The 11,828-nt window shown below is 44.5% G+C and overlaps 1 protein-coding gene across 1 annotated transcript in view; it reads left to right on the top strand.

The window, feature by feature from the left end:
• Window positions 1–1,803: 1,803 nt before the first annotated feature.
• Window positions 1,804–11,828, top strand: part of abca4a (ATP-binding cassette, sub-family A (ABC1), member 4a) — a 78,870-nt gene continuing 68,845 nt past the window's right edge. The window contains exons 1-5 of the mRNA XM_072678677.1: window positions 1,804–1,881; window positions 3,221–3,314; window positions 4,314–4,455; window positions 4,770–4,909; window positions 9,306–9,433. Coding sequence (XP_072534778.1) covers window positions 1,816–1,881; window positions 3,221–3,314; window positions 4,314–4,455; window positions 4,770–4,909; window positions 9,306–9,433 — 570 coding nt within the window. The 5' untranslated portion in view covers window positions 1,804–1,815. The remainder of the gene's footprint in view (window positions 1,882–3,220; window positions 3,315–4,313; window positions 4,456–4,769; window positions 4,910–9,305; window positions 9,434–11,828) is intronic.

The following is an 11,828-nucleotide window of genomic DNA, read 5'->3' as shown; positions in this document are numbered from 1 at the left end:
TCTGTGTGTGACCGAAGCTGCACGTTCACCTGTTGTACCTTCACCCCCCAACCCCAACCCCCCAACCCCCCCCCCCCCCCTTCTCACTGATCACCACCCAACCAGTCCTGCTCCTCAGACAGGGTCCACATCTACCCCCTCAGGCCACGCGAGCGCGTTTATGTGTCTGTTTGTTTATGTGTGTGTGTGTGTGTGTGTGTGTGTGTGTGTGTGTGTGGGAGTAGACAGAAGCAAGCACGCGCTCGCTTTATCATTAAAAGCATTAGATCAATCATCAAAATAATTAGATCAATACTGTAAGCAAACCGTTTCTGTCCGTATAGATATCAGATATGTTTCTCAGTATAATAATGAACTATTTTCTCAAAATAATGACAAAAAAGCAAAAATAAATAAATAAATTGATATATTTATACTGGTGTTGAACTTATTGTTTATTTGTGGTGAAATAATGACCTCATAATTTCCTCATAATCGCGAAAATTATATATATATATATATTATACATTTATATACTTTAAAAAAATTATGTTCATCAAAATTATTATTTCAATATAGGCAGTAATTTATTATGACAAAAAATAATTATTATAAATTCAATTTTCTAGACTGTATAACACTCCTGCAGTCAGTCTGAGTTCACACACATATTTGGCTCAGTAAAATAATGAACTATTTTCTCAAAATAATGAAAAAAAGCAAAAATAAACAAACAAACAAACAAATAAATAAATAAATTGATATATTTATATTGGTATATATATATATATATATATATATACTTTTTCAAAATTATGTTTATCAGAATTATTATTTCAATATAGGCAGTACTTTATTGTGACAAAAATAATTATTATAATTGATATATTTATATTGGTGTTGAAATTAATGTTTACTTGTGGTGAAATAATGACCTCATAATGTCCTCATAATCGTGACATATGTTAAAAAATTATATTTATATTATACACACTTTCTCAAAATTATGTTTATCACAATTATTATTTCAACATAGGCTGTAATTTATTATGAAAAAAAATACACAGTACACACAGCAAGTGCAGACTATCAAACTTTTATTAATTACTGCCCCAAAAAATAAAGTAACAGTAACAATAACAGTAATCTGAGACTGTATAGCACTCAGCTCTGCACTGCTTTGAGGTGCGCATGCGCAGCACACCTCCCCGGGCCTTATTTTTGAACAGGCAGTGCAGAGCTGCTCTTTAGTGGGGCCTAATTAATTTAATGTAACTTCATTATTTGTGAATTTGTTGGGTGGCTGCAGTATACTTGAGCTAACATTTATCATCTAATAAATAATGTTCGTTTATCGTTTATCCTAATAGCATTAATGTAGAGTAATTTAGAAAATGTTTATTTATTTTTATTTATTTTTTATTTTATTTATCCTCAGGTTACAAACAAGGGGTGCAATATACATATATATATATATATATATATATATATATATTGTAGTATTGTTGTTATTATCAACATTATTATAATAGTAATTAAATATTATTGTTAAAAGTGTGTCTAAAATAAAAAAAAAGTCATATTTACGTTTGATTCCTGTAGATGATTTATTCACTTATTCAAATTTTTATAATAGGAAAAACAATTTATATATATATATTATTATTAGGAGTATTATTACTATTATTATTATATGGTTAATAAAAAAAATTATAAAAAACATTGGAAAACTTCACATTACAGCTATTATTATTATTATTATTATTATTATTATTATGTTTACTCATTTTTATAGGTCACCTGTAGCGAAGCCCTGAGGGGCTTAGGAGTGGAGACATGGGGACAATCAGCCAGGTCCGGCTCCTGCTGTGGAAGAACTGGACAGTCCGAAAGAGGCAGAAGGTATGTGCATCAGCTCCTGCTTGCACACAGACAGATTTCTTGGTTTAACCAGCTAACATAACTTAACTGGACGTAACCCCTCAGTTTCTGGCTTCATTCTGGTGGAGGACTTTTTACTGGGAAGCGTTGCCATGACTTCTGCATGGTAGAAATACATCATTAATTAATGAAGGGACCTTGTCTTCATCATTGTCATTATATTTGTACAGTACAAAGAAATTCTTCCCAGCTTAGAGATCCTGGGTCAGATCACCAGAGTCGACCAGGCTGCAGCACCCTTAGAGCAGACAGAGTTAAGGGCCTTGCTTAAGTTTAGTGGTTTAGCAGACATGGGTCTTGAACTCACAACCTTGTGAACAGTACGGCGCCCAGGGAGCAGAGAGGGTGAAGGGCCTTGCTCAAGGGCTCGAGTATCGGGCCCACAACCCTGTCACCAGTAGCCTGGTGCTCTAACCGCTGTAGCACCACTGCCCCAGGCTGTGACTAGGTCTTAGACTAATTAATTAGCGTTAATTAATAAACCATTTTTATTTAATTGAAATTTTAAAGGAGTGGAAATATGAAAATATCATCAGCATAGTTTAAAACACTGATCCCATATTTCCTGACGACATTACCTGGAGTATCACATATAAAAAAAAATCACATTTTTATGAAATATTCTTCATAATTTGTCAATTTCTTCTTATTTTTCTCCCAATTTGATACTGCCCGTGAACCCACCTCATCATGGGTCGCTACCCCTAGAACATTTGTGTTGGACACAGACACATCCGTGCACAGAGAAGTGGGCAACCATCACTGTGGTGTCCGGGCCTTGCTCAAGGGTCCAACAGCGGTAGCTTGTCGAGCCCGGGTATCGAACCCACAACCCCGTCATCAATAACTGCTGAGCCACCACTGTCCCAATTAAGAGTTGGGACAGGGTTCATATCCAGGCCACCACATTGCTAGACGAGCTCGCTACCTCCCAACACTAGGAGGATGAGAACTTAACACGTCTCCTCCGATACACGCGAAGCTCGACACCACCTCTGTTAGAACTGCCGCCAATGTGGCGTTCGACCGCATACTCAGAGGAAAGCACTAGGGGCAAGCACCAGGACCCCAGCTCCACCACACCAGCCAACAGACACTTTAAGAGTGATGAGGGGAGGGAGTGCCATCAACCCACCTGGAGCGAGCACAGCCAATTGTGCTCTCATGGACTCTGGCTGTTGATGGCAAAGAGGCGGCGTGGCTCAGGGTTTGAACTCACGACCTCCTGGGACATAGTAGAAGTGCATTAGACTGCTGAGCCCCTCAGAGCCCTCAGCAGCCAAATGTCTGTCTCTTTCAGATGCGGTTCTTCATGGAGATCATGTGGCCGGTCATGCTGTTCATCGGGCTCGTCTGGTTAAGGAAGGCTAATCCACTCTACCGTCAGCATGAATGTGAGTAAAGAGGCCATTGGCTTACTTGAATTTTACCCAGTTTGAAGGTCTTTACTCCCGTTCCTCATTTATGACTGTCTGTAATTCCCTTCTCTGAGAGAAGAGTCCTGTCCTCACCTCTTATAAATTCTGTAGAGCATCGCTACTTCATATTTCTTTGAGAGCTTCTCAGACATTATTAAATTGGAAATGTTTGTGGACACCCAAATTCTTAATGATGCAATTCAGCTACTTTAACTTGCACCCATTGCTTCTCTAGTTCCTTTAGAGAAGTACTGCCAATAAAATAGGACTATGGACAATTGAGCCTATTGGCACCATGCTGCCTAATATTGCCAGGTGTGGGCTATAGAGGGGTATAAAGCCCCCCAGCAGCATTGAGCTGTGAAGCAGTGGAAGAGCGGTGTTCTCTGGAATGATGGATGGAGGTGGAGCTCCATCCAGCACTCTTGGAGTTGGGGATGATGAGGTGGGGTGGTGATCATCATCCAACATCATCCTGACCTCATTAATGCTCTTGTCGCTGAGTGCAATCAAATCCTCACAGCAATGCTCCTCCTCCAAAATCTAGTAGAAAGCCTTCCTCCCTGGACAGTAGAGACAGTTACTCCAACAAAAGCAGGATCAGCTCTTTTTAGTAGCATTGATGTCAGAAGAAACAGTGAATGAGCAGGTGTCCCAATACTTTTGTCCAAATAGTGTATTTTAAAAGCACTATACCTGTTGTATGAGTTATACTCTTATACATGTCTCACAACTGAAAGTCTGTATTGATGAGCAACACCAGTATCGCTGTAGACCACTGGTTCCCAACCCTGGTCCTGGAGAACCCCCACTGCATGACCAGGGTTGGGAACCAGTATTGGGATCAGTTTTAAACCACTGTTGGACTTTTGGTCTTTGGACTATGGCTCTCCGGTGTGTAGGAGTATCATATCTATCAAATAAGAGCCTTAAAGGGCTGTTTTCAATCAACCAAACTGTTTCTTACCACTTTAGGTCATTTCCCAAACAAAGCCATGCCCTCTGCTGGTGTCCTCCCATGGATCCAGGGCATCTTTTGCAATGCCAACAACCCCTGCTTCCAGCACCCAACTCGCGGGGAGTCTCCCGGCCTTGTGTCCAACTACAACAGCTCCATGTGAGTCACCCACGGCTGTTGTGATTGGTCAGTGTGAACCGATTGAGTGTAAGAAAGAATTTCCCCCCTCTTACTCCCTAACGAAGAGGATCAGCCAGCACATATTTGATGTCTGAAGTGTGTCTCTTTATCTACCTGTCCAAATGTTTGTGGACACCCATTTCAATGAATGCATTCCTCTACTTTAAGATGCACCCACTGCTGACAGAGATATAGGTCTAGTCCCTGGAGAGAAGCACTGCCAATAGAATAGGACCCCTGCAGGAGCAGATCAACATCATGACCCTACTGTGTGTGTGGTTGTTTCTCTACAGACTGACTCGTCTTTGGGCCGACACACAGGAACTTCTTCTAAATGACACAGAATTCCTGCATTTAGGGAGAGTGTGGAGAGAGCTGACCACCATGAGCAAGTTCATTAGAGCGATCCGTACACATCCCGAATGGATCGAAGGTGAGCAGGGCTGACCCAAGCCCCCCCCATTTATTTATTTGCCCCCCTATACCACCACCTTCATCATTTTATAGGGTATCATGGTATCTTGGTGCTCTTGGGGGCCCCCTGGTGGTGTTGGGGCCCTGAGCAGCCGCGTAATTCGAGTATGCCTTGGGCCGGCTCTGAAGGTGAGTGCACGAGCCCAAAGCAAGGAGGCTCCAGGGGTAATGTTCTCCTACCTGAGAGGTTTGACTTTGACTTGGATGCTTTTACTCCAGGACTGATGACTTTTCAATGTCCTTCATATAGTGGGGTTTTGGGACTAGAAGGTTGTTGGTTCAATCCCCTGGACTGGTACGGAGCTGGAGCTGATGGGGTGGACAACTCTATCCAGAGCAGGGAACACACAAACTGGGGAACTGGTACAGCGAGAAAACACCCTCCTGAAGCACTGGGTAGTCACCTCAGCACCCAGGGAGCAATTGGGGTTAAAGTGACTGGCTTAGGGGCACCTCAGATGTGCATGGGGAATCGTGATGTTCCTTCGCTCTCGACTCACCCAGCAAAAAAAGTCGCCTAGGGGCTTTTCAGATCGTAGAAAAAGACATCCCTCTACATCTAAAATTGATTGTAAAGTTTGCTAAGTTGAAAAGCCATCGTTTTTAGGTTGCTTCCCACCCCTACCCACCCCATTCTGCTGCGTTACCTGTGCTCCTGCAGCATCGGGTGGTGGTGGTAGGCAATGCTTTCATCAAATCATTCTCATGGCGATATTAGGTCCAAAAAGATGTCCTTAGATGGCTTATTTTGGACCAAATCAAATACAGCCCAATTTTCAACGTATCTTTATGAGCCAACCAGATTTTCCCCAAGGGAAAAAAGAGTTCTGCAGCCTGGTAGTCAGCCACAGATGAACTCAATGCAAACCCTGAAACGCCACCAAACGTCACCAACACCCAAAACAAGGCTTTATGGGACAAAAAAGGGACGCTAACCAGTCCCTAGTTCAGCATCTCTCAAACCAGGTGACCATTGTTATCAGCTGGCCCACGGACAGCCCACCACAATGTCCATACGACATCATTGCTGGGATCCCAAGCCTGCCCCTCCAATCTGGACTCAGAACTGAAATTTGTTTCCAAGACAAAGAAAGACATAACCAGATGTCTGCACCCCTGGAACAGAGAGGGTTAAGACCCTTGCTCAAGGGCCCAACAGTGGTAGCTTAGTCAACCCTGTGATCAATAACCCAGCACTGCCCCCTATTGAGCCACCATCATCAAGGCCGTCAGCCTGGCACAGCAAATATAGCACATCTGTTATGAATGACAGGATGAACCTGAGCAACACTACCTGTGGCAGGTGGGGTCTGAGCTCTGAAGGAGTTGCGGTTTAAACAGAAGGTGGTCAGAGATTTCAGCAGCGCTTGAGAGGACCAGATAGAACTCGTTGGTCAGAAAGCCCTGAGGTCAGCTGGGGCCGGTGCCCTTTCAGGTTCTCTCGAAAAGAAGTGAGTCCAGTTCCCTTAAGATCCAGCACCTGGTTTGCCTGGAGGAGGCCTAATCAGCTTACCCCTCCTCTCCCGAGTATTTTTAGAGAGCACTTTCTATTTGTTTACCCCTGGACGCACAAACAGGGATCGTCTGGGTCTGGTTGGGACATTCACACTGACGTTTTCGACAGGCGTGTTTTCATGAGATTTGTTTTCAGGACAAATGAATGTGTACCCAGCAACAGCTACAAGGAGCGCTGCCCACTCCTACGCCATTGTAGACCTCCAGATTCGCCTCGTGCGTCCGCGGTGCTCTCGGCGCAGTCGGCCTGGGCTGCAGTGTGGAGAATGCCGTTTAATTAAGTTTCCCACTTAACCTCTCGCACTTAAGCTAGATGGACGTTTCTGAAGTGTTCATTGGAGACGGGGTCAGGATGTCTCACATTCCTCTGCATTCCTCTGCATTTTCTCCCTCTCCATCGCCCTCTCAGTCCTGTCTGCACCGCTCTTACAGAGTCCACTCAGAGTCCCAGGAGGAATGCTCTGAAGGTGTTGATGTGCCACATTCCTTGAGACAATATTGCCGTGTGTTCCTCATGCTAATGAGCTGCTCAAGGATTTTGCTGTTTGTTTCTGTATTGTCCATCTACTGCGTGTATGCACACCAGGTCCACTAAATTCCAAATATTGGCCCCCCTGAACGTCTTTCGGGACATTTAGTAATTCACAGGCTTATTTCTTTTGTTAGCGTTGGAACAACACAAGAAAGCAGAGAGGAAAAAGTCCAATCTGGTATCAAAGGACTGGACTAAATTACCGGCACCTTCTTAAAATTGTAAAAAATTATCAGATTTCAACCATGTGATGCTTTTTTCATTTGTGTGCAATGTCTTTAAGAGGTTTACAGCCCATGTCACTATAGCTAACCTCCCTGGAAGTGGACAAAAGAGAAAAATGATGGATAATTATAGCAGGATTCAAATGTTCGAATGGTGAAATTCAGTTCCCACTGTTGACACAGAAACAGACTGGAGCCAACATCCCTCTGGAAGAACGTCCTGTGGACTAGGGAGGTCCCAAACCGATCCATTGGCCCAGGATTAGGGTTTTTTTAATAGATCATGTATTGGCTTTTTGAAGGTGCTGATCCACTTCAGCTATAGCAGGGTGTCCTCTGGTGTCCTCTAGGCCCCATTACTAGACATGAACCTCATCAGCTGCAGACAAACGTCTCATTTGTAGGAAAACCGTAACCAGAGTTCATCTGTGACGTTATTTCAGTGAGGAAAATGAAGCAGAGTGGCGGCGTCACCAGTTAGCAGACAAAACCAAAACTAATGTTGTTTCTAATGCAGTTACAGTGTGTCCATTTCCACAGCAGAGCATAACTGCTGCGTTATTTAAGGTGGAGCGGAAAGTTCGGGTAAAAAGACTTAAACTTTAGCTTAGAGTTAGCTCTGAGTGACTACCTGCTCGCTCTACCAGCGAGAGAACCACCGCTCCTTTATCTAGATTTTCTAAACCAGCTCTGAATGGCACATTTAGGAGAACCAAGGAGGATGCTAATGCTAATGCTAATGCTAATGCACACACAGACACTAAGTAATCAGACTGCAGAGGTGTTGCTAAAGATGCTGTGAGCTGAAGGGTCAGGGTGGGTCAGTCAGACTGGACTGTAAGATATTAAACCAGTCGTTTAAAAAGTTGCTCCATACAAAGTAGATCAGATTAGAATTGAGTTTACTAATTTCTAAAATCAGACTAAATTCCAATCTTTTTAAACGACTATTTTAAACTCTATAGTGTTTAATATCTTACAGTCCAGTCTGACTGACCCACCTGACCCTTCAGCCCCCAAGCTTACTCAAGTTGTGGGGGTGTCGGAATCGGACGACAGTCAGCATTAAGAGACTCGGGTTGGATCAGGGGGTAAGCATCTTTGATCGAGACGTCCCTGCTGTGGACGGATGAGACCAAAATAGAGCTTCTTGGTTACAGAACATAAAACGAGGCCTTCAAAGAGAAGAACACCTTTCTTATTGTCAAACATCAAAGGATTGAAATGACATAGATTAAACATTAAATAACACAATGGTTCCTGGTCCCAGTCCAGCCAGCACAGCGTGGAGGATGTGTTCAACTTCCTCAGCAGCAGCAGCAGCAGCAGCAGCTCACCTGATTTACCATCATTAAGCCCTGATTTACCACCAAACCAGGTGTTGATCTGAGAAGAACTCTAAATAATACTAGACTCCATGAGAGAGGAGAACTTTGGAGATGTTTTAATGATGAACACAGTGATGGAGAACCTCCACCTCTACTTTCTGTAGGAGTGTTATTATTAGTGTTTATTCTAATATCAGTGATTTACTGAGCAGATGCTGAACGTTCGATACTTCATGCAGCTCCAGTCTGAATATGTAAAACTGTGTTTGTATTCAGGAGGACCCCTAGTGGCTGGCTGTCTGTCCTCCTGTCCATCACCAGCCCTTTTGTGTTGCTGTCTGTGTGTGGAGTCACTCTGGTGGTCCTGTCGTATGGTACAAGGCACCCAGAGACATTTAAATAAAGTAGAAGTTTGTGTGTTACTGGTGTGCAGGATCCAAAGTTTGTATGTTAAGGGGGTGAAAGGGGAAGGGGAGGCAGGGCAGGGAGAGAGCTGAGCATCCTGACTGCCTGGTGGACCGAGCTGTCCCTCAGTCTGCTGGTTCTCGCCTCCATGATCGCCTCCAGAGAGGTTGGTTGGTTTGTAACCACATATCAAGTTCAGAGTCCAAATACTTTTGTCCACATCTTCTGGAAGAAGTGTGGGGAGCCAGTGTTTTTGGCGATGGCTGTATATGTATGTAGGTGTTCTTACATAGTCAGTGATGTGATTCTGATTCTGTCTCTTTGCTGCTTGGATGGCCGGTTGCTGCACAGGTTTGGGCGTCACAGTGGAGGACATTCTGAAGGACGACGAAATGCTCACCTCATATCTGCTGCGAGACGTTCCTCTCTCGGAATCGGTGGTCCATCAGCTGGTTAAAGCCAAGATCAGACCAGAACAGGTAATCCATGCTGTCACCAATCAGCCGTAACATTAAAACCACCTTCCTGATATTGTGTAGGACCTCTCCACCCGCCCCCCACTTCCATGCTGCAGTCGTCATGAGGTATAGCCTCCTCAAGACCTCTGAGGGTGTCCTGTGGTAAAATTAGCAGCAGTTCTCATTCTCATTCTGCTCATTCTGAAGAAAGTAGTGAGATCTTGTCGGTGAGCTAGTCTAAAGAACAGAGCTCGGTTCCTCCAGGTTTCTCCTGGACGCCCCCCAGTCCAGCCAGCACAGCGTGGAGGATGTGTTCAACTCCATCAGCAGCAGCAGCAGCAGCAGCAGCAGCTCACCTGATTTACCATCATTAAGCCCTGATTTACCACCAAACCAGGTGTTGATCTGAGGAGAACTCTAAATAATACTAGACCCATGAGAGAGGAGAACTTTGGAGATGTTCTAATGATGAACACAGTGATGGAGAACCTCCACCACCACTTTCTGTAGGAGTGTTATTATTAGTGTTTATTCTAATATCAGTGATTTACTCAGCAGATGCTGAAGGTTCGATACTTCATGCAGCTCCGGTCTGAATATGTAAAACTGTGTTTGTATTCAGGAGGACCCCTAGTGGCTGTCCATCTCTCCCCCTTCCCATCACCATCCCTTTTGTGCTGCTGTCTGTGTGTTATCTGTGTGTGAATGCATCTCTGGTGGAGATTCACATACTGGAGCGCGTTCCCCTCTGTTTTGGTCCTGTGGTCCTGTCGTGCGGTACAAGACACCCAGTTTGAAGGGCGGGGGGGGCCATGGGGACAAAGCCTTGGACCCCAGGAATGACATTAGTGTTAGAAAGGCTCTTTATTGGTTTTCATATGGAAATTTGGTGGGGTGGAGGAACGCAGGGCTTTCTCTTTTCTCCAGCCTTTCTCAGGGCCGCCTAATTCAGGCCCAACACGGGGGGAAAGTGCTGGCTGGATAAGCCCCTAGCAACTAATCAGATGGGCAGAGAGAGAGAGAGAGAGAGAGAGAGAGAGAGAGAGAGACAGGGAGGGATGCAGTGGGACATCTGTCAGTGGGGTGACAGGTTTCTCACATGTGTGACTCACCCACACGTCACCTACATCCACCAACATGGATAAGACCCACCTGTGGAGGCGGTCACCATATGGCTTGGTATTATCGATATTATGAGGTATAAAGAGATGTCGTGAGGTGTGACGCTAACACATACACATACACACACATACACGAATACACACACACACACACAGGGGGTTGCGTATAATAGGGCTTGTGGAATGTGGGTAGATGGATTGAGTGGCCCACCCTGCTACAGGCTGGCTGTGTATTGCATGCATGTGTGGTGTGTAACCATTGGGCTGTTTCCATTAGGCTAGTAGTTTACACACTGCACTCTTAGCTACCACTCATCAGATGTGTGTGTGTGTGTGTGTGTGTGTTTGGTCTGTTAACTGTAAAAGCATTACTTTCATGTTGTGTGACTGTAACTGTAAAGCAGCTTTATGTGAGAATTGGTATTTCTTGCTCCTGGGCTCCCCCTACAGTCGGGAAGGGGACTCCGGATTATACGTCACTGTATACATGCATTTCTGGACAAGCTGAGAGAGAACAAGGTAGAGAAGCACGTGGACTGAGGCGGTAGGATTGTACACTGATATGACGTTGCACCCATTGCTGACACAAATGTGCAAATGCACATAGATTGTCTAGTCCTTGTAAAGAAGAAGTACTGCCAATAGAATAGGACTCAGGAACATCAGGAAGCTATTGGCACCATGCTGCCTAATAATGCCAGGCGTGGGCTAGTAGAGGGGTATAAAGCCCCCCAGCATTGAGCTGTGGATCAGTGGAAGAACTGTGTTCTCTGGAATGATGGACGGTGGAGCTCCATCCAGTACTTTTGGGATGAGTTGGGGAGTTGAGGAGGATGATGAGATGGGGTGGTGATCATCATCCAACATATCATATTTAGCTCTTGTCGCCGAATGCAATCAATCGTTTGTCCTAGGTAGGCCCGAGTTAGCCTGAGTGGTATGGCCTAATTAAGTAGCAGGGGCGGGGCTACCCTTCTAATAGAGGTGACTTCGTTAACAGTGGAGAGAGTCTAAGCTAAGGGAAAAGTGAGTGGTGTCTATACGGCTTTGCAGCCAGAGACACTCTGGTCGAGGAATAGGCCTGAACATCACTGATAGGATGGCGAGGGCGGCCCAACGGCCTGCTAGGTCCTTTTAAACTGCACTGCAGTCCTTTTCATTTATGTTTTTATCAGTTTTCCTTTCATGTTTTTGCGTGTTTGTGACTTATAATAAAAATCCATGTGCGCAAGGTCAACTGAGAACAAAACGAGAACAAAACAATACAGTACAGGACAGACTGCAGAAAGTGCAAT

Source organism: Salminus brasiliensis, chromosome 5 (assembly GCF_030463535.1).
Source record: "Salminus brasiliensis chromosome 5, fSalBra1.hap2, whole genome shotgun sequence".
Lineage (NCBI taxonomy): Eukaryota > Metazoa > Chordata > Actinopteri > Characiformes > Bryconidae > Salminus > Salminus brasiliensis.
The sequence above is the reverse complement of the archived record's forward strand: the minus strand, read 5'-3'. Positions and strand labels throughout refer to the sequence as shown.